Consider the following 23,153-nt stretch of genomic DNA (forward strand, 5'->3'; position numbering starts at 1 on the left):
TTAATAAACATTAAAATATTTGCATAATCGTGTGCTCAAAAATCCTATAAAAAGTGGAAGACTTATTACAACTGTAGTTTTCAGTCAACTACACTTCCTTTCACAATTTATTTTGTCCCATTTACATCTTTAAAACTGGGCACATTGCTGAACACATACTTTGGCAGTTCTGTATAGCAAGTGCTTCCACAAAGAGGAACTACTCACCAAGGGTTAGCATACAAGCTGGGTGAAAGTGCAGCAGTAACTTGATTCTGTTTGATAATATTCTGATGTCTGTTTGATGCACTTGCTTTTCTATGATTTCCTAGAACACCTGAATGCTTCATTGGACATAACTTTTCAAATCTGATAAGTGCCCTTTCTCTGTATTAACAAAAAAACAATAAACACGATGACAAACATGTCAGACGGTGCCTACAAACCTTCAGTTACCAATGAGCTTAATTTCTCAACAGTAAAAATAAAATAAAATAAAATAAAAAACCGGAGGGAGGAAAAAGATACAGTCCAGCAGTGGAAGAGTGTACAGAATGTACTTGGCAATGTCAAACCAGTTGAGTGCTTTTTGTGGTTATATTTCAGGATTTATGTCCATGGCAGCAAACTGCTGACAAGGCAGAGAAATATGTATCACCTGCATTCTACAGCAAGCACATTCTGGGGAGGAGAAGACGATGATGGACTCATCCCAGTGTCTGATGAAGCAGATGACATGGATGCTCCTGTATGAGACACTGTAAATACATAAAGCAGGACATCAGCACCACACTGTCAAATTATCCTTCACACTGGAGGCCCGCTTAGGTATCAGACTTAGTGTCTGTACACACACAAAACAACTTAATAGAGCCCAAGTGAGGCCTGTCAAGTTTGACGTACGTCGACAGAGTTGTGTGTAGAAGCTTACATCGTACCTGCACCCATTATCCCTGGCTTAACATAGTGTCCTTACTAGTTGCTCATTTTAATGAGCATTACCTTCATTTATTTATTTATTTATTTTATTTAAAATAGGCATGGAGGAGAAGTAGCAGTATAGGAAGACCTCTCAAAGTCCTGTTATAGAAAAATACAAGTGGATTCCTCATGTATCGACTAGTAGGTTCAAAGCCTTAATATTTTAGAGAACTACTCTAGTTTCTGTATGTTTCTATACTGTGCTCAGATACCATGGAGATGAGTAAATATTACTGGATTAAAAATAAGATTTACTTTTACTACAAAAAGCTTTATGAAACTGGTCCAGATTATTTTTCTCTTATGTTCACACAAGCTGGATAACTAACATCATCCTTTCTGTGGCTTAAATCATAAAGGAACAAGACAATCTGTTATGCTACTTGTGAAAACCCAGATCCAGGGTACAATACGAAGTCCAGATCCATGTCTTTTTAAAGTGAAATTTTACATATTCAAGAATTTATTTTATTATATGTATGAATTTTGAAAAGCAAACCATGCTGTAGATTCTAAATTTATCCTGAATGGATAGAAGACAAGTTAAACTTCGTACAGTAACTGTTTTTTCCAAAAAGTTAAAATAATGGCTGTCGAAAATGTTGTCACAAATTAAACGTTTTGGGGTTTACATATTTAAAACAGACATCTCATGAGAAGGAGGTCTGAGTGTAAAGCAAATTGGAAAGTTACCTTCTCTGTCTTTCTTTTTTAATCGTTTTCTTCTTCTGTCTATTGTTGCTACTTCTGACTTCAGGGACATGTAATATTTTCGGATTTCCTGTAGTTTTTCTTGTAGAAAGGAGATTCTCTCAGTGCTGTTCATGTTGTCTAGTTCATCTTAAGAGTGGGGGGGAAAGTTACTTTACGATGGTGATTTTAAGAAACGATAACTGAAACATCACATGCAAACCAATAATGCACTTCCACAATGCTATACTAAGTAGGGTTACATACAAGACAGATAGCCAAAACCCACATTTCCCCCCTTCAAAATACAAAGGTTCTTATTAAATTCCATTTAATCCAAGGTGTTTTAATTATGGTAGATTAGTAAGAATTGTGCTCCTTATAAAAGGGACAGCTATGATATACTTATATATTATACTTTATTTAAATGGATCAACAATTTTTTCCCTTGATTGATTATTAGTCCTGCACTAATGGTTGTGGGGGAAAAGATTATTGGTTCTAAAATATTTGTCTCAGACTCCCAGAGTTTTAGGTTTCAATATCATGGAATTTAAAAACAAAAAACAAAACAAAAGAACTGCTCTGTCCTCCCCCTACACAATAATTTTGTGAGTCATCTTGCTCTTCCAACTCAACTCTTCAATCCCAATCTGAATTTTTGCAGCCAATAATCCAGCAATTCCAGAATTAGAGATGAATGTCTGGATTATGCCATCTGAAAACTAGAATTCCAGACTATTTTTAAATTACATAACTTATTAGTTTCTAAGTCTAGATATTCTTGAAGTAATAAGCTGCTAACCACATGCTGGAAATTAAATGGGGGGGAAAGCAAGATGATAATTTAAATCATACCATTTTTAAAAGGACTTTTATAGCGTGAAAGCGAAGCACAGAAATAAATAACATTATACCAATAAACCTGGCTTTACAATGATAATGAGCATTCATGCCAGGTGCCTTTTTGGAACTGAATATAGCAAGTTCTGGATATTGTACTAATATAATTTTGAACTCTGATTTAAATATTTAACGCAATTTAAAAAATTCTTACTGAGTTGGAAACTCCATTTATACACTCTCGGGGAAGCATTGTGGTGATGTTTCTCTCTATGTTTATCCTTTTCTCCATCTTTGATGTGAGGGGAAATTACTCTTGCAGGGGATCGCACAAGCTTCTGTGGTTTGGACACATTTATGTGTTTTACTGGAGTACATTTACTTGAACTGTCCATGACAGGAAGATCTTCACTATCACTGCTTTGTCCTGTAATAACACAAATTAATTTTGATTAGAAGACAGACAGACAATTGACAGAAGACAAGTATACCTATAATTTTGGTATTCTTCTAACCCTATAATCTACGTTACATAAACTGTGGTTGTGGTCAGAAAAATGAAAGGTAAAATTGTGCTTCCTTACTCAAAAGACCCAGCTCCCTTTGTGGATTCCAAATTCTTTCAGATTGACAACCCCATTTAAAATTTTCTAATTTTGTTAGGTACACTATGAGCTGAATCTGCAGGTGCACCAGTGCTCTCTCTAACCCACGGTGGGAGCAGTTAGGGGCTGAGTCAGCCCTTGCCAAAGTAGATTTTTTACCTATAAAAACAATAAAAAAAAAACAAAAACAAAAAAAAATAGACATTTATTCCAAAATAAATGTGTTTGCTGCCAAAAAAGCAGGTGTGACTTAAAAACACATTTAGTTATTTCAGTGTAGACAAGACCTTAGAGTCACTTTTCAGAGTGCAAATGCACTAATTACCTATAGATGTGAACAATGTACGATCATTTCAGTAAAGAGTATACATCTCTGATACAGAAGAACCTCAGTTACAAACACCAGAGTTACGAACTGATCAGTCAGCCACACGTCATTTGGAACTGGAAGTACACAATCATGCAGCAGCAGAGACAAAAAAAGCAAATACAGTACAATACTGTGTTAAATGTAAACTACTAAAACAATAAAGGGAATGTTTAAAAAATAAGATTTGACAAGGTAAGGAAACTGTTTCTGTGCTTGTTTCATTTAAATTCAGATGGTTAAAAGCAGCGTTTTTCTTCTGCATAGTAAAATTTCAAAGCTTATTAACAGGTTTCAGAGTAGCAGCCATGTTAGTCTGTATCAATGTTCAGTTGGAAACTTTTGAAAGAACAACAACATTTTTTCAGTTACGAACATTTCAGAGTTATGAACAACCTCCATTCCTGAGATGTTTGTAATTGAGGTTCTACAGTACCATATTCACATGGTCATGCAGTGTGATCCTGTACCTCAGTGTATAGTTAGATTTATTTTGTAAAAACAAAAACAATGCAAGACTTCTTACAATAGTGCCAAAATAAAAGGTTCTCATTTCAAATATACAAGTCTCAGGAAATTTTAAGTTACAGTTCCCACAGAAATCTTCACCCTGTCACTCTGCACATATTAGGCATTATTTAACAGCCTATGAACAATATTTGTTGCAGTTACTGTGGGAACCCAAAATATTTATTTGACATAAATCTTAACAATGCCATTGTTGGCACTGACTCTGTTGACCTATTTGATTCAATTCCTTTAGCTATCTGAGGTCATCACTACTTATAAGGGGGTATAGAAGACTAAATCCAGACTTTCTGCAGCTGATTTAAGAAGGTTACATATCTGAGCACGTCAACCACACATAAAAGTCCTGTCTCTAAAAGGTATCGTACTTACCTCATTGCACTCTATGTATTTTTTCTTGTAAGTTATAATTAATGTATCTTTCTAGCCTTAGAAGCGCTTGGACATGATTTTTCAAGGAAGTGCTTCTATTCAGCAAGCATAGGGACAAAAACGATAACTGAGCTGAACACATAACACATAACTGTAAAATATTTGGTATCTTCTCACATACAGCTGCCTTGTAAAGAGAGATGAAAATGATGACGGTAACAGTCATGAGACTGCCAGATATTGTGATTACTGAATAGCTGGTATATTCTACTAGATATATAGTCAGTGGTCCAGTCAACACTAATTAAAGACCCTGGCAAGAAAACCCCTACACATGTACAATGGGGATAAATATCAAAAGGATGGATTACTACACACTTGTTATGGATACAGCACAAAAATTCACTTCCAAATGTACCTGTTCCATTCTTTTCGTTTTTGGCTACAGCACTTGATCGCTTTGGAGTACGTTTTTGTTTCTTTGCCAGTATCCCACTATTGCCATCGCTTGGCCTTTTTTGACCTGAAGGAAAAGAAAAAACGTGCTTCAAATATTTCTGCCTTCAATATACCCTTTTTAAAACAAATAGATTGAACTGAAAATTAGTATTAGAAGACGCCAAATGCCACTTTTGAGCCAATAGTCCTTAGCAAAGCAAAACAGGATTTACAATGGTTTCAGGAATTGTCAAAATAGAGATTGGCTTTTCACATGGGAAACACTTACCCTTCTCTCCAGTATCTCTGTCTTGTACTGCTATACTACAATTGCTTGAAGTGGTACTGGCTTCAAATCCATTAGCAGACTCGCTTTCACAGAGACCTTCTTGAGATTCTTCTGCCACACTGTCCACTTCAATAGTTACATCGCTTTCACTTTTTATACTGTGAGATTCATCCTGACTTAGACCAAGGGGCGAGGCCACAGAGAAGTTAGGCTGGACTGCAGGGATTAAGGCAGATGGATTTGAGGTCAAAGAGTTGGGATCTGGCTTTTCTGCTACTGCATCCTCACTACTGCTCTTTTCCTTTTCATCAAAGTCATCCAAGTCCACTTCATGGCAAAGTAGAGTTTCAGGTCCAATCTGAGGCATAGTGTCGTCCTCGTCTTTTAACGGAATATGCTCATTTTCCTCAGATGTACATTCAAAGTTTTCATTCGTCAGCTCTTGAACATGTTGATCTGACTCTGCTACTAAAGACGGCATTTCCTCATTTTCAGTTCTGAGTGACTCTTCATCATGAAAGTCTTTACATTCCTCCATCCCAATACATTCATTGGTCCTCTCCTCAGACACAATATTTGGCACTTCCATCTCACACTCTCGTCGTACCTTTTTCTCAGGCGATGTCTGTTCCAACGTTTTCCTTTTCAAAAGCTTCTTATCTTTTGTACAGGGATCTGTTTCATTTTCAGTAGTGGTGGAAAACTCTTTATTGTCTGAGGAAGAAATGTCTGATCTTTCAGATTCTATGCGGGTTTCATTTGTTCCCTCTTCTTGGCTTTCTGGCAAAACCTTCACATTCTCTAAAGAGGGGTCTCTTGTCTTGCTCCTTCTTCCCTTCCCCTTAGGTGATTTTTCAGTCTCTTTTTTAATTTCTTCCACTTGTTCAGCTTTGTTTCCAAAAATCTGAACTATTTGTTCACTTTCTTCAACTTCCAGTTTTAAAGTTTCTAGAGGCTGCACTTGAGTCCTGTCATTTTCTTTCATCAATACATGTGGGATCTTTGGGTTTTCTTCAGTGGGTTTCTCATCAATTAGTTTTTCATTTTTTTCCATATCTGAAATTTCTGCAGAAAATTCTTCATTCATACTCTTTTCAGAAGTCTCATCAGCTTCACTGTCAGATGAACCAGAATCTGCCAAAAAATAAGATTAAAAAACAACACATCAGGTCATTGTTAAAGCACAATTTTTTATATTTGCTATGCAGATGCTATTCAATAACCCACACAGATATAGTGTCAAAAATCACTTTATGGGGGGGGGGGGAAATCAAGAGTTTTGGTTTTGCATCAACTCAAAAAAAAAAAAATCCAAATATGTTGCATTATTCAACGTATTTTTGCTACAGTTTTTCTGAGTGTCACTTTAGATCTCTATGGAAGTATGGTAGCACTGGTGTAAACTCTCTTTTTTTAGCGGTGGGAGAGGGAGGTTTAGAAATCAAAAAGCCACACATAAATCAGAGTTCAGGAGGACAGGATAGTTTTAACAGGTCTCCTTATAGCTTGAATCTTCCCAGTCACCTCACCTCAAAAAGGAATGGATGGCTCAGAAGACTGTTAACAGGGTTATAGCCATTTCATTGCTAAATCAGTGGTTTCAATCAGAAGCCATATAGATTGCAAGTAATAAGATGGTGCCTGATAGTTGTGCAGGACCTATATGAAATGAGTTGGTGGCTTTGATTCAGTTCATACTAGACAAGGGTTCTTATCATCAAACAACACTGCCACCATTTGTACTTAACTAGCCTCCCTGCCGGATGCATGAGCTGTGAGACTGGAAGATTGAGTAACCATAGTAATGGCCACAATTTTATCTCTGGATTAGGATTGAAGCAGACTGATGCAAGAACATGGGGTAAGCTGCCCTTTCCCTAACTGCTTGGGGAGGAAATAGAGAATTTTTTTTCCTCCACTGGTGTCAATTTAGTTCTTTCAACAGCATTAAAATTCGCAGGAAAAAAGGGGGGGTTAAAATTGCTTTTTCAAAAAGGAATGAAAATCAAAACACAGGACAGCGATCACTCACCGTTTGATCCTCTATCAGAATCAAACATTCCTGAGCTACGTCTCGTCTGCCTGCGAGGTGTTCCTAAAAATCAAAATCAAAACTAATTAATTTATATAGAATAAAATTTGTTATATAGCTAGTAAACTGACTGACTGCACAGGACTTCAAAACTGTTGACTTACAATACAGCAATATGTTTATTAAACGTTTCATACTAACGTGTGGGGTTACATTATTAGTATTTACATACATTTCTCCTATGTATGAGCACCTAAGTGTCTCACATGACTGCATCAGGTGTACCTTCTGTTCCATTTGGTAATGATGAGCAATCTGACATATTGCTCCGTGTACTTCTGGCTCCTGCTTTACCTTCACTATTAGGTGTTTTGGATAAACTGCAAGACATGTTTGACAGAAGAGTAGATTTCAGAGGGGGGCGGCCACGTTTTGATTTCTGTTTCTCCTCATCCTTCTTTTCATCCTTTTCCTGGTCTTCTTTACTCTGAAGACACAAAATTGGGCATTCTATGAATGTACATCACTGCTTATAGTCAAAACTTCACCCTGTTTGGGCTACACATTAAGGGGAGAGGCTAGGGAGTGAACAGCAAAATAAACTCATTCTTAGGAGCAGAGAGAGTCATTAAGCTCTTACAAACTATTACAAGAAGTTTACTGATCTACAAATATTACTTTTGCTTTTTTCTTTTGTTTTCTCTTTGGTCCTCCTTTGTCCAAAGGCCAGATAATCCGATCAGCTTTCACCCATTCATCGTATCTAAAGGCAAAACACAGCACACTGTTACTACTCCCATTAAAAACTGTTTTATTGTAAATTGATGGTTCAAAGCTGAATTGCAAAGACATTAATAACAATTCAAAATAGATCCCCAACCCCCTTTTAGCAACATATCAAGTATCTGATGTTTTAAAACGTATTTAGCGCTATGTTCTATTGCAATTACCTTCCTAAGATCCTGAGGAAATCTGAAGGTGCAGACCTTCCTGGTCTCCTGCCAGCAAAGCACTGGAAGTCAGGTGACCTGGGGTCAATTACAGACTCTTCCATCAACTTCATGTGACCTTAGGAAATTCAGTTTTAATCTCTCCACGCCTCAGTTTCCCCATTTATAACACTGTTATAAAATAATCATACTTACCTGTGTTTTTAAAGAGTTTTCAAATCGTCTGGCAAAAGACACTAAGCATTAGGGAAGACTGTCAAAGGCATAAATGGAGTTAGGTGCTTATCTGCCATTTGTGCCTATGAAATTGTCCTGCATTATTATTAATTATGTGGGATGTGAATAGAAGTTTGGAAAAAAGGTTTCTTTCAAACCTACGTGATGTCATAATGTCATTCAAGGAAGTCTGTTTAGATTTCTCAGGAATTCAATGAGATGGCAAGTCTCAAATTTTAATGTACAAGGAAAATACATTTTAAAATATATTTGAGTTTTGTGGCATTAGCACAGTCGCATTGTTTATAAAAATAAAGAAATGCCATTACACAGCAGGTATTAAATATAAGGAATGCACTCTTTTGGAATACAACGTAAGTGTTCAGTGGATTTTTTCTACACTTCCTTACAGTTCAGCTTCCCCACCCTGCTCCCACCGTGAATTTTTTAAAACATATATCTTCTTTAATTATAGCGAGTGTTCAACTGCCAGCATATTTTTTGTTGCTGAAATTTCAAAGTTTAATAAACCAATAACTGTAAAAGCTACCCTAATACTAAATGCAATACAATTTCTAATACTCACGGTGACATCTGGAAGCACAACTCTACTTTCTTAAAAGGCCTTAGTAATTTAAATGTCACTATCATAGCTCAAAAAGAAAAGGAGTACTTGTGGCACCTTCGAGATTAACGCTATATTCGCCAAAGGTCTGATCTTGCTGACAATTATTACCAGGCTTCGGATTTATTCCCACAAGAACTCCAATTTAATATAACAGTACTACTCACAGTTTTATGATGAGATGGACCAAAATCCTGCAAACAAACACTTACACACATGCATAATTCCATTGGCTTCAATAGGATTACTCATATGTGAGTGAAGGTACTCACATGAAAAAAAGTTTTAGCAGGATCTGACCCTATTGTGCAATACTAATTCACTGCAGGGCCAAGAGACCCATTACTCTTCCCCCTTTGATGACATTTTCTCTTAAAAAGCAAAAAAAAAATAAAAAATAAAATAAAATCTATGAATGCTACATTTTTTTTAAAAAAGAAAAGGAGTACTTGTGGCACCTTAGAGACAAATTTGTTATCTCTAAGGTGCCACAAGTACTCCTTTTCTTTTTGCGAATACAGACTAACACGGCTGCTACTCTGAAACCTTACTTTTTTTTAGTAAACTAAAATGAAGTTAAAACGGTAATTTCTCCTTCTTACCTTACATTCCAGCCATAGTAATGTACTAAATATAAAACCTCTCCATCATCAATTTCTGTGCTTTTAATACTGGCTTCATAAATTTTCTGAGTTTTTCCACGTCCATATTTTACTTTCACTTTGGTTCCCGTTAGACAGGGCTCTGTGTCCTCCTCATCTTCCTCCCCTTCTGATTCTCCTTTGTTTTCAATTTCCTCCCTGTAGCAAGGTATATTTATAATGCCCACTGATTATTTAATTAAAATCAGACCTAAAATTTCCAAAGCTTAGTTAAATATTCCCTTTCTAATCAGCAGAAGGAGAAGAGAAAAGTTTGTACTCGGGAGTTCCTTGATTCATGAAGTGCAATGTATAAAAAAAGGGATTGGTCATAGCTTATTCAAGTCATACACCTCCACTCTGTTTTGCATAAGCTAGAAGTGTTAAAAATGATGCATCAGGTTTATTCACAAATCACATTTTAACATGATTTATTATATGCAAAACTATCTGAAAGCTTTAATGTTTATCATCTGAAACATATGGAGATCACAGAAAGAAGATGGACAAAATATATTACATTAACTCACTGCTTTGAGGCTCAAGTGAAACAGGAGGTGCTGAGCAAGGAGACACTAACTTTAATTCTTAATATTTGCTTCTGATGTGCTATTTTAAATTTTTCCACCTTTCACAATTTGCTTTCAAGTTATATGAAATGTTTGCACTATCAATGTAATGGCTCTTTTGTGGCTATCTAATCAGTTCCACTGAAGCAAATAGTGGTAAACACAAAGTTACAATAAATGCCTTTAACCATGATAAAAATTCTTAACAGCCTCTTTTTTAAATTATATCTACCATTTAACTTAAGGAAAGATCCATAATAATAAGGACTAGGTGCCTGAAAAATGTCTTTTCAATAACCAGTGTCTCATCTGATCTACATATTTACATGGCCTTTTAAACAAATTATTTGGAACAGAAGCAAAACCTAGAACTAAAAGTAGACAAAATAGACAGAAAATGCACACTTTGCTTTGTACAAAAGATAAATGTTAGTTCATCTCTGACTATAACCTATCTTGCAGCAATAACAGTTTACACTAGAAGGAAAGATGATGGCCAAGACTAAGAGACCGTAGATATATGTAATACACCTATGCAACCTACTGTACACCCACGCTGTATCTATATTTGAATGGAATTTTTGCTTGCTGTGTTATTCTACAAGATCTTTCTTTTGACTGAAAGCGCAGCCTTCTTTGAAGTCACTGTTTTTTCCAGGAGTGCATCAAAATGAGAACATCAGAATGGCCAGATTAGGTCAGATCAAAGGTCCATCTAGCCCAGTATCCTGTCTTCCGACAGTGGCCAATGCCAGGTGCTTCAGAGGGAATAAAGAGAACAGTGGTCCCATTCCCTGTCACTCATTCCCAGCTTTTAGCAAACAGAGGCTATTGACACCATCCCTGCCAATCCTGGGTTAATAACTATTGACCTATCCTCCAGGAATTTATCTAGTTCTTTTTTAAACTCTGTTATATAGTCTAGGCCTTCACAACATCCTCTGGCAAAGAGTTCAACAGGTTGATTGTGCGTTGTGTGAAGAAATACTTCTTGTTTGTTTGTTTTAAACCTGCTGCCTATTAATATCATTGGGTGACCCTTAGTTCTTGTGTTAAGACGAGTAAATAACACATCCTTATTTATTTTCTCCACTCCAGTCATGATTTTATAGACCTCTATCATATCCACCCATAGTCATCTCTTTTCCAAGCTGAAAAGTCCCAGTCTTATTAATCTCTCCTCATATGGAAATGATAAGGAGATGATGCAGTCAACACATTCTCCAGTTGTTTGAAACAAAAAGTCATCAGGCTTGATTCACTCTCAGCTTATGCCCCAAGTGCACAAGTGAATTATGTCACAATGAGCAAAACCAATCCCTGAACGGAGTGAGGGGGTAGTCAGAACTAGCAAGGTGGGAAGAGAGAGGCTTAGCCTGTTTTCACAACCCCTGGACAGCAGTGATTTAAACCAATTCTGCCTCTCAGTTTGTACTGTGGATGCTATTTTTACTAGCTGGCTCTTTACTCCAACATCTCCTCATTCTTCCACATTGTTCTGTTGCCTGCCACTCTCTCCTTGCCCTCCATGTTGCTCTCTCTCCTTCCCTGCCTCTTCAATCCATCTCCCCTTTTCATTTTTAACCCCCCTTTCCCTTCCTTTCTCCTATGCTCTTATTAATTCATCCCCTCCAGCCCTCTAAAATACATTTAAATAAAAACAGAAACACGCACAAGCTGGACATCTGCCAACCATCATTAGCCACTTTGCTTATATGTTACATCCACTTTCTACCCCAAATCATACAATATAAATAGACAAGACAGAGTGTGGAAAACCATTTATCACTACATGGTTGTACAACACTTAACACAACACCTAGCCAATCCTAGCTGGTGCTTGCGTGTAGTACTGTGCACAAATACCAATATAATCCAAGCCCGCAGTGACAGAAGTCCATCCAGAGAAGTAGTACAGCAGTGAATATTGTGTGCAACTGAGGAGGGTGGCGACACTCTTGGCTAAAGCATCCCAGAAGTGGGGCTGGGATGAGAACAGAGCTAGAGCATCCAGGGATGCTCTGATTCAATACTTCTCCTGGGAAGCATCCTCAAGAGAAACTCCTGTATGGCCCCCAAAACTAGAATGCTGCCCTCCCTGACCGAACCCTTGGAGGAAGATAACAGTAGAAATACTACCTGCCATCTCCCAGGAACGAATCCTTCCTCCGGTACAGTAGGTCTCTGCTATTTTGGAGATGGACAAGGAGGGGAAAATTGTAATGGGGAGCGCGTGTATGTGAAAATTATGGACCTGATTCACATCTGATCTCCTGGAATGGAATCCTAAACCTCCCTTGTACTCAGCTTATACAGAGTGCCACTGTACCACCACACAGCCATTCTCTTAAAGAGCGGACGTAAGTTAATATGTACCTCTCTTGCCTTCTCTCTTCCTCTTCATCAGATTCTTTATCAGATTCCTCTTGTTTTTTCATTTTCTTCTCTTTTTGCTTTGGTGTGTTCTTTCTCCCGACTGGTGTCTCATTTTCTTTCTTCTCTGCATTCTCAAGTGTTTCCTCTACATCTTTATTTTCTTTGTTGCTATCTTTTAATTTGTCCTGCATTTTATCCTCTTCAGTTTCTTTTTTAGTAGTTATTGCATCGCGAGCAAGTCTCCTCCGTCCCTAAGACAGAAACGCAATCTGTTAATCAAGCATAGTCATGTCCAGGGCAGGGGAGGTTATGCAGTGCATGCTGTGCACTGAAGTATATTTATTTTTCTTGTACAGAAGACAGATTTGAGGCCAATGTGAAGTTTTGCATTTGAGAGTTATCACATATTTATAAATTTAAAACATTGTTTGGTATCAACAGAATCACCATTCTGTTTACAATTATGGGATTCCAATATCAGAGTTCTAGCTTTTCATTAACTTCCAGGTGCATTTTAAAGGAATTTGTTTAGATTGAAAAGGCCTGTAGTCCCTGAACACATGAAATATCACCCTCCCTAGCTAACTATGGCAGTTGTGGTAAGTGGAACTACCTGAGTTGATAGTCCCATGGTTTAAAAGAGACAGAGGTGCTCACAAGGCATTTTCCATGAGGGATCCTCAACTCTGGAAATTGCACTCCTTGGTCTGACAGGATCCAGATTTGTATGCAGTGTTGTTGTAGCTGTGTTGGTTCCAGGATATTAGAGGGACAAAGTGGGTGATGTAATATCTGTTACTGGACCAACTTCTATTGGTGAGAGACACAAGCTTTCGAGCTTACACAGAGCTCTACTTCAGGTCTGGGCCTGATGAAGAGCTTTATGTAAATTTGAATGCTTGTCTCGCTCATCAACATAAGTTGGTCCAATAACAGATATTACCTCACCGACCTTGTCTCTCTAGATTTGTTAGCCTTCAGAGCATGCTGCAAGACTGCTGGAATTTCCAAAGGGGCAAAGAAAAGCAGTGGGGATAGCTGGTGAGTTTTGGGGAAGGGGGCCTTAACTGTTATGGGCTTATTGTTTTATTATTAAGCGACGTAGGTGCTCTTTCTGGTAGCATCACATTTTTGTACTCCAAATATAAATCCTTCTGTTATAATGTATTTATTATCAAACAACAATCAAAACCCATTAGAGGTGCCCTAATAATTAAACTTATAGCAACATAATGGCAACCACCTGGAAGCATTACATAGTCACATACAGATAACATTACCTACATATTATTTAATGCTGCTGGTTGGCTGAGTTAACAGGTTAACTTTGCCATCCAACAAGTCAAAGCAGCATAAAAAAAAACCTTCCTCTCCCTCTTCTCTCCTGGCGCACAACCTTCCCCAAAAACCCTGTCAAATAAAAATAGCTTTTGCAGCATGCTGGAAGGTGATCAAGTTAGAGAAAATCATAGGTGATTGGTCTGTATTATCTTCTTATATTTTCAGTGCTTGTCTAAAGCTAAATATTGTATATTTATATTATTGTAGAAGCCACATCTTTTAAATTATTGATTCAATACAGTTAGAGCATTTTAAGCAGCATTTCCAGTAAGCATATGCTCACAGTATTTTTATTTTCATTTACTAAGAGTCTTTCTATCAATCATTTAATACCTTGATAGGATCTAGTCAACAAAAAACTTGAATAGGAAACAAACTTCTGATGTTATATGGAAGCTATCTTACATCACAAGGATAAGTGATACTAAATATGCATTATTAACTATTTTAACTGGAAACATTCTTTCTTCTTTGGTAATTGCCAGAAGTAACTTTTTTCGCCTTTCAGTGTGCTAGTTTTAATCAATGAACACAGTCACTTCCTTAACAGAACTAGCCAGAGTTCTAGCCAGTTAATCTAGAGAATTGAGCCAGTTAATTTCTTGTTCCAATGAAAGAAAAATTCTTTTAAGTATATTCTTATATTCAACTGTAGTAAGAGGAGGCCCTGAAACAAACTCTTGTATCAGAGGCCCAGTCTGAGGCCTGAAGCCTGAACCAAAGTACTTCCAGGCAGTGTTAAGCAAAGCTGGGCTGTGAGCCAGAGGCAGGTCCCAGTCACAGAAGTTGGCAAGAAAAGGTTGTTAGAAGCACGTGCACACACACATATGTGCTAATGAGAGGAACTTGCACCAAGACGGCATCAGAACACTGCACAGAGATAACAAGGAACAGGCAGGTGCATCTTAAAGACAGGGTCAAAAGGACAACATGATGGATAGATTCGTTTGAACTATGATGAGTAATCTGTCCTGCAACAGTATAAAAGCAGGTCCTGGAGCTCACATATTTGTCCAGCCCAGGGGGCAGTGGAGTGTCCCGCCACTGACTGAGCTGTGTCCATTGCCAGGGAGCACAAATTCGTAGTATGCCTTGTAGAGTCTATAGGGAACTATTACTGTGCTTCATTTGACAATAAACCTGGCTCGGGTTCCTTCGTACCTTACTAGAGTCTGTGGTTTTTGGGGGTTCTCTCGGGGTCTGCTGTGTTAGCTATCTGCGCAGAACTGGGGCAGCACACAGAGGGAACACGCATGCAGCTGACTGTTATCATTGAACAAGAGCACATCATCTACTTTTGATTGAACATTGAATTAGATGGGTCACTGATATATCTATGTACCTGCTGATATGGCCCTCATCACCACAGCAGCCAAGCAATACTCAAAATAAAAATATAAAAATAAAGACATCAAACTAAAATCTCACTATTCCACCATTCCCCTCTCTGTATATGTGAATGAGTTGAAAGGCTGAAGATTTTTATTTATTTTTTAAAGAGAGTTATCACAAGAACACTAGGTCAAAGAAATGGGGTTTACATTTGGTACTTAAAGCTGTGAGTTGTCTGCTCATTCTTATCTCTTGAAGGAGGAAGTTCCATAATCTAGATCCAGCTCCTGTGAAGATTATCCTCTGTGTTCACAAGTCTACCCCATTTGGTGAGAGTTTTACGGTTCTGGTGGAACACAGCTATTGATGAAAGTCATGGTTGTGCAGGGAAACAAAGACCGAGTCAGAAGGGACCATCACAATCATCTAGTCTGACCTCATGCACATTGCAGGGAACAGAATCTCACCCACCCACTCCTGTAATAGACCCTTAACCTTTGGCTGAGTTACTGAAATCCTCAAATCATGATGTAAAGACTTCAAGTTACAGAGAATCCACCATTTAAACTAGTTTAAACTTGCGAGTGACCCGTGCCCCACACTGCAAAGGAAGTTGAAAACCCCCCAGGGTCTCAGCCAATCTGACCAGGGGGAAAATTCCTTCCCGACCCCAAATATAGCGATCAGTTAGACCCTAAGCATGAGGGCAAGACCCACGAACCAGACACTTGGGAAAAAATTATCTGTAGTAACTCAGAGCCCTCCCCAGCTAGTGACCCATCACCAGCCATTGGAGGAGATATTTGCTGTTAGCAGTCACAGATCAGCTACATGCTATTGTAGGCTGTCTCATCATACCATCCCCTCCATAAACTTATCAAGCTCAGTCTTGAAGTCAGTTAGTTTTTTTGACCCACCACTCCATTTGAAAGGCTGCTCCAGAACTTCACTCCTCTGCTGGTTAGAAACCTTCATCTAATTCCAAGCCTAAACTTGTTGATGGCCAGTTTATATCCATTTGTTCTTGTGTCCACATTGGCACTTAACTGAAATAACTTCCCTCTCTCCCTGGCATTTATCCTTCTGATGTTTTTTAAAGAGAGCAATCATGTTTCCCCTTCTTTTGGTTAGGCTAAAGAAGCCAAACTCTTTGAGGCTCCTCTCATAAGGTAGGTTTTCCATTCCTTCAAATATCCTAGGAGCCCTTCTCTGTACCTGTTCCAGTTTGAATTCATCTTTCTTAAACATGGGCGATCAAAACTGCACACAGTATTCCATATGAGGTTTCACCTGTGCCTTGTATATGGTAACTAACACTTCCTTTTCTCTCCTGGAAATACCTTGCCTGATGCATCCTAGGACTGCATTAGCCTTTTCATGGCCATATCCCGACATTGGTGGCTCATCGTCATCCTGTGATCAGCCAATATACCCAGGTCTTTCTCCTCCGTCACGTCCAACTGATACGTACTCAGCTTGTAGCAAAAGTTCTTGTTGTTAGTCCCCATGTGCATGACCTTGCACTATTAAATTTCATCCCATTTCTATTACTCCAGTTTTCCAGGTCATCCAGATCATCTTGTATGATATTCCGGTCCTTCTGAGTATTGGCAATACCTCCCAACTTTGTATCATCTGCAAATTTTATTAGCATATTCCCACTTTTTGTGCCACGGTCAGTAATAAAAATGTTAAATAAGTTTGGTCCCAAAACTAAGCCCTGAGGAACTCCACTAGTAACCTCCCTCCAGCCTGACAGTTCACCTTTCAGTAGGACCCATTGCAGTCTCCCCTTTAACCAGTTCTTGATCCCCATCTTCTCCAATTTAACTAATAATTTCCCATGTGGACCTGAATCAAATGCATTACTGAAACCTAGGTAGGTTAGATCTATTGCATTTCCTTTGACTAAAGATGATCTCAGGTAGCTTGGTCAATCTCCTGGAGGGTTTTGACCATCGAGAGAGAACTTAAAATGGACTATATTCAATGGGAAGCCACTGTAATCAGTGGAGCATTGTCTTGATATGTGAATGGAAGCCTGTGTTGTTCAGCATGCGGGCTCCTGTGTTTTGTACAAGTATGGCAATTCCCATGTACAGCCAATCCGCTAGGGAAATCTCATATCAGTAAACTATTAAGGACACCCAGTTCTATTGAGCACATAAATAAAAAAACCCTCAAATCAGACTACTTACTCTCGGGGATCTTAATTCTATTTCCTCTTTTTCACTTTCGCTGCTGGAATCATTTTCTTCTACTTCATTTTTTACTTCTGCTGGAAGCATTTCTTGCTCCTCTTTTACACTTTCCTCCATTGGTTCTTCTTGTTTCTGAATGTCTTCTACCACTTTTGGTTCATTATGATGGATGGTCCTAAACTGAATGTTTGCAGAGCGGCAGTATTCTTCAAAACCATAAAGATACCTATATATGCAAACAGAGTTTCATTACATTTTTACCGTTGCATATCTGCTGATTTTCATTTCACTGAACTTCAAAAAAATTCTTTATTTTCTTGCTCGCAGAAGTGCAAGAGAAGATCACTAACTCCTGGGGCGGGGGAACAACCAACCAATCCCCAAAACCCCAAACCAAAAACATTAAAAACCTCAACCCTATGTTAAGAGATTTTGAGGTAGCATGATTAAGCAGTCATATCTGAATGACTACGTTTAACATTGCCTGTGCACAGCTTTAATTCCCATTTGCTTAAGCATTCATGACAGTCAAGAGCATATCATGCTATACAGTTTCTCAAACACACAATTGCTTCTACAATCTTAGAATCAGCTTGCAATATTTTTTTCCATTCTTATATTGTTAGAGCGTTTTCGATGTCATAATGGTCTATCACAGCTTTACTAATCTTTGCATGCTAAATACTTTTCTCTGTAAAATATGCATCTTAAATTAGTACCCAGCTCAGCTCCCATTGAAGAAAATCTGAATATTTTCATTTTCATTTACTTTAACAAGTAGGATGAGATCCTTAGTCACCTGCTATTCAACAAGCACCAACTTTCATTAGGTTCAAGTCAGAGAATGAGGTAGTTAACCACTAAGCTAGTTTAGCTGCAACATTCAGGTGGCCTTATATATGCCTGCAAATTTTCAATTTTCTTCTTATTTAATCAGCAATAGTTTGCTGTGTACTTTTCAAATGTATTATTTTAATGAGCTGTCCGGCATAAACAACTGTAAAAGAGATAATACACATTAATCTAAGGCTTAGAAAACATATGACATACTGTATTTGAGAAACAAAATGCAACCATGTCATTAAAGATTTTTGTACTGCAAATGCACAACAGTGAGAGTTAATGTTGCATGAGTAACTTAAGAAATTCCTGATAATGGTGCCAACCACACAAACTCAGTGCTCAATTGTTCTGATTGTTTTCTTAAACAAAAAAAATTAAGTTCTTCAGCACTGGGCAAAACATTCCCCCTGCTTCCCACATGCAGAGCTCAAAATGCTGAATTATATTTGCTCAATCTTTCAGGAGAAAAAAAGGAAAAAAAAGTCCACTTTACTTAGAAAGTGAGCCTGAAACATATTTAGTCCAGAAGATGTAAGAATCATAAATGAAAATACAACTGAACATCAGGGGTTAGAATGAAAAGGCTTATACAGCCTTAACTCAAGTGGTCACCACCACTTCTCCTACTCTTATAGCTAACAAAGTGTGTCTGAAAACCATAGATCTGTAGATGATAAAGATATAAACAAAATCTCTGCACTGATGTTCGAAAGATTACTTCTGCAACACACAGGCATCTGAAGAAGTGGGTATTCACCCACAAAAGCTTATGCTCCAATACGTCTGTTAGTCTATAAGGTGCTACAGGACTCTTTGCCGCTTTTACAGATCCAGACTAACACGGCTACCCCTCTGATACCTTCTGCAACACACTTATTTCTAGCTACATTGTACAGAAAGTTTAAAAGTCTGGAGCAAATAAATGCAAAGTTCTGCCCATAGCACGCAGCTATCACAAATCTCAATGGAAGTAGAATGTGTGCGCATCTGAGGACAGAGTCTGTCCATGGTGTTAAGCATAAGTTGCAAACTGATTGTATAGCAGTTTCATTGCTATATTCCAAAACAGTAATCCCACAAGCCAACAATGGAGATTTCCTGCCCTAAAACAAGCACCTTTCTAAGAAACTGCAACTGCAAGATCCTACATGGTGCCCAGCAGTCTTCTACTCCCCTTTGTAGTTAATGGAAGTGGAGGATGCCAAGCACCACTCTCACTGCAGAACTCCGGCCCTTGTTTTCAGTAACTTCTTAAAATCTGGCAAAATTAATGTAGCAACATAACAAGAGAATGTGGAATACTTACTTGTCTATTAATATCAACTCCTGAGCCATCAAAATAAAGTGTTCATGCCACTTTTAAGATTTTCCATATTTATAAAACCATTCATTCATTCAATCACCTAATAAGATATAACTTACTTTCTATAAGCAGTTTTTACATTGTAGGAAGCAGCTGAGTTCAAAATAGGAATGCCAAGGTCCATATAAATTTGCTTCCATACAGCACCGCTGTCAATCTGGAAAAGTAAGTTTTATTCGTTAACCAGGAAAATTAAGAACGAAATTTACTGTGACACTAGAACTGTAACCATAATTTTCAAGAATACGAATAGATGTTTTGCTTAAGAAAAATTTGACACTTACATTATCACACCCACCCTGTTGATACACAAGTCTAAAAAGTTTGAAGAGGTTAAGATCCTTGTAGCCCAGAACAGGAGGTTTATTGATAGGAGTACCTAATTAACATAAGAATACAAATAAATAAAGTTGCCATGCAGATGAGCAAACTTCTCTTCCATCCCATAGCACACACTTGATTGCTGGTACATTTTTCAAATTAGTGTCTGTAATAATATTTTTATCCATAAAAAGGCATCCCAAGTCAGTTGTTCCCAACCAATGGTCATACTCAGCTTTGGTGTCAACATCTGGTTGATTTCTAGGTGGATTATTATAATGTTTGGCATCATTGGTCTGCAAACTACACGAGTTTTCTGACCCTCCTCAAATCTCTCAGGAAAACCCAATCTGATAGGCTGCCCTTCCAAGTTTTGGCTTCCCTTCCATGTTTTCCCTGCTGTTTGGGTAAGGGCAGCCAAAACTTGGAAGGGCAGCCTATCGGAATTGTTAAGGGAAAGCCTGGTAAATGGTAGGGTGTGGGAGTAGATAAAGAGAAGATCATCAAATGTTTGGGTGAAGGGGACATGGAGTAGAAAATTAAATTAAAGGGTCAGAATGTGAAATAGTGGAAAAGGTGGCAAGAGAGAAAAATATTTCTGTGGAGAGAGAGTATGAAACTAAACTAAGAGTTGGGAATCAAGTAGGAAACGAGAATCTATTAATTGTGAAAGAGGAGGCCAGAAACAAACAGGGGTAAGGGCTGAAAATTGATGAAGTTGCTGCTCTTCCCTGCCAAGGTAGAAAAGGAAGCCCCCTTTTTTCCATGAATAACTATCTTTAAGCAATATCCGTTTGTCTCAGGACTGAGTCTTTACTTTTACTGCTCTGTTACTTTCCTTGTTTTCCCCCGTCCCATGGCCGCCTACACAGTCTCTCCCTGTTTCCTGGATTAACTGCACTTGAGGCAGAGTGACACTCCCCAATGAAGGAAGAAGAGAAAGGACAGCAACAGAAGTAGAACAATCATATTATAAAGAAGCTAGTGTTGCTTACACATGACACTTTTCTCTGAAGCCCCTCCTTATTTTTTCTCTCTCCCCCCTCCCCCCTCGAGTGCTAATTCCACATGGCATGGCCTTCAACGTGATGCTGGATGAACTCCAGAAAAGCCTGCCATAACAAATACATGACCCACTGATATATTTGTGATAGGCAAATGGCAAGACTGAACAGGCTAGGTACTACTCCATTAAGCCTCTATGGATTGGAAAATATCTTATTAAAGAGAAGACCAGCCTACTTAAAATGGTGTCCTGCCATATATATTTTTTTTAATTATACTGAAAGATTGTGAAACCATTTTGTTTGAACTAATATAGTCTGTCTGTCTCCCTTTTGTATGTTTTTCTATCAACATTTATTGTCATAGATTATTGTAACATTTTATGAACTTTTATGCACTCTTCCCTGGTTCACCAAAGGGCAGAGAAGGTTTTCAGCATGTAACTGATTCTAAACTTACTCCTCTCAACCCCAGTCCTTTTAAATCCAGATATAACCACACGTGCTTTGCTATACTATGCTGTAATGTCACCACTGCTATGGAATCATTTTGGAGCCTGGCAATTTGGGGATCTACAAATTGGTCAAATAGCAGTTTTTAGTACATACGGTGCTTACAGAAAATTTTAAAAGATATTTTCTGCCCTGTGGAAAACAGCTGCTAATTTTTAACAGAAGTCTCTAAAGAAAGTACAGTCTTATTCGTACATTTTTTTCAATTTTGCTATTGATCAAAACAAGTCTGCAAACTTTTTATATTCAAAAAGACAGCTATTTCAGAGCATAAAATATGTGGGCACAATATGTTATTTGCTGAAAGGATAACCTATTTTTTGGCTTTAGTGCCTTTAGAAAAGCTCAGGGTGTTCAAACGGATTGCCTCCCTAAAACTGGAAAACTAGTATTGCATAAGCCACTGAAATTTGCGGTTGTAAGGAGGGTGAAACTGGGAGGAGGGCAAAGCACTGTACTACGTATGAAGGGATCTGCAGCACTTCCAATATATTCTTTGCCATTATAAGCATCTAAGTGTCATATATATAACAGATTGGGCTAATTCTGTCGAGAAAAGTAGCAAATCTTCCTTATTCTAACTATTGAGCCAAGTTGGATCGCTTAGGTTGCTTTCCAGGTGAATGTCACTGTTGCTCCACTACTAATAGAATGTCTGTGCGTGATTAGGATAGCTTTGCAACAACACTTAAAAATGGCACATTTCCAGATTTCTGGTGGCTGAAAGTTCCACAACCCAGGGCCAAGTCTCAAAGTGTTTTTATCCTCCAAATCAGAGTTGCCAGCCCCAGCTGCCATAGAGGGACACCATCTCAGAGGCTATTTCAGAGATACTTTGGTACTAGCCCATCAAGAACTGTCTAAAAAAACCCAACACATCAAACAACAACAGAAAACCAAACATCAATTAGACAGGGTTTGCTTTTACTCTGTGTGTTACGCTGAAAAGCATCTGACAAAAGAAGACTTGCCCCATTTGAAAATGGTTACAAATGTTTTCATCTGTATCTGGTTAGTTATTGTAATATACATGTTTCCCTGATGCAAGGGTGATACCATAATACAACACATTAAATGGGTTGGTACACAAGAGATAATAAGTTAAGTTATGAAGTACCTCTGTCTTCCATAAACTTGTAAAGCTGTTGGAGGAAGCTGTCCCTCTCTTCAGGATCAAGCTCTTCCTCAGGCTGTCAAAACAAAGGGAGACATATTGAAAATATTAAATGCATAGGGACAGTCAGATCCCAAACAATTCATCTGCACAAAAAAGTCAAGCTAGAATTGTTCACCCATATAAAGATATGATATCCAGAAAATAAACCAATCAGAAAGGGCTAGCCACACAAATGAACAAAAGTTTAAATAAGATGAGGAGGACTAACTTGGTTCCCCTCCGAAGGTTCAAAACCCCATAAACTGGAATCTCAACTGGGGAAAAAGAAAATACAGAGCAGTGGGATTCTCAATTCATTAGGGGAAAAAGAGACTAAGAAGTACGACATGGCCTGCACTAATATATTATGTGATGTCATACAGTCAAATCTAATACTGAATGTGTTATTTACAAGACCACAGCAGTTAACATGAATTCTAGCTTTCCCCAGTAGCAAAACTATAGTCAAGGGTGCAAAATGGTTTCCACTGTAACAGCCCCTATAGCTTCAGATGTTCATACATTTCTTGGGGAGGAAGGGAAGGAAATCCCTTGGGGAATGTAACTTTCCATGCTTG

General features: G+C 38.1%; 1 protein-coding gene across 4 annotated transcripts in view; it reads right to left on the reverse strand.

Annotated features, from left to right (window-relative positions):
• Window positions 1-246: 246 nt before the first annotated feature.
• The window catches only part of ARID4A (AT-rich interaction domain 4A), a 62,392-nt gene continuing 39,485 nt past the window's right edge, over window positions 247-23,153 (reverse strand). For 2 of the 4 annotated variants that reach the window (XM_084631514.1, XM_084631515.1), the window contains exons 12-25: window positions 22,537-22,609; window positions 19,866-19,960; window positions 19,641-19,738; window positions 17,373-17,601; window positions 12,502-12,752; window positions 9,518-9,715; window positions 7,803-7,887; window positions 7,410-7,611; window positions 7,125-7,187; window positions 5,093-6,226; window positions 4,784-4,888; window positions 2,708-2,920; window positions 1,654-1,800; window positions 247-737 (exon numbers count right to left, since the gene is read on the reverse strand). In XM_084631514.1, coding sequence (XP_084487640.1) covers window positions 634-737; window positions 1,654-1,800; window positions 2,708-2,920; window positions 4,784-4,888; window positions 5,093-6,226; window positions 7,125-7,187; window positions 7,410-7,611; window positions 7,803-7,887; window positions 9,518-9,715; window positions 12,502-12,752; window positions 17,373-17,601; window positions 19,641-19,738; window positions 19,866-19,960; window positions 22,537-22,609 — 2,997 coding nt within the window. In that variant the 3' untranslated portion in view covers window positions 247-633. The remainder of the gene's footprint in view (window positions 738-1,653; window positions 1,801-2,707; window positions 2,921-4,783; window positions 4,889-5,092; window positions 6,227-7,124; window positions 7,188-7,409; window positions 7,612-7,802; window positions 7,888-9,517; window positions 9,716-12,501; window positions 12,753-17,372; window positions 17,602-19,640; window positions 19,739-19,865; window positions 19,961-22,536; window positions 22,610-23,153) is intronic. The other 2 variants (XM_084631516.1, XM_084631517.1) reach the window with 2 other exon arrangements.

The sequence above is a fragment of the Lepidochelys olivacea genome (assembly GCF_965140295.1).
Source record: "Lepidochelys olivacea isolate rLepOli2 genome assembly, chromosome: 6".
NCBI classification, from domain to species: Eukaryota; Metazoa; Chordata; order Testudines; family Cheloniidae; genus Lepidochelys; species Lepidochelys olivacea.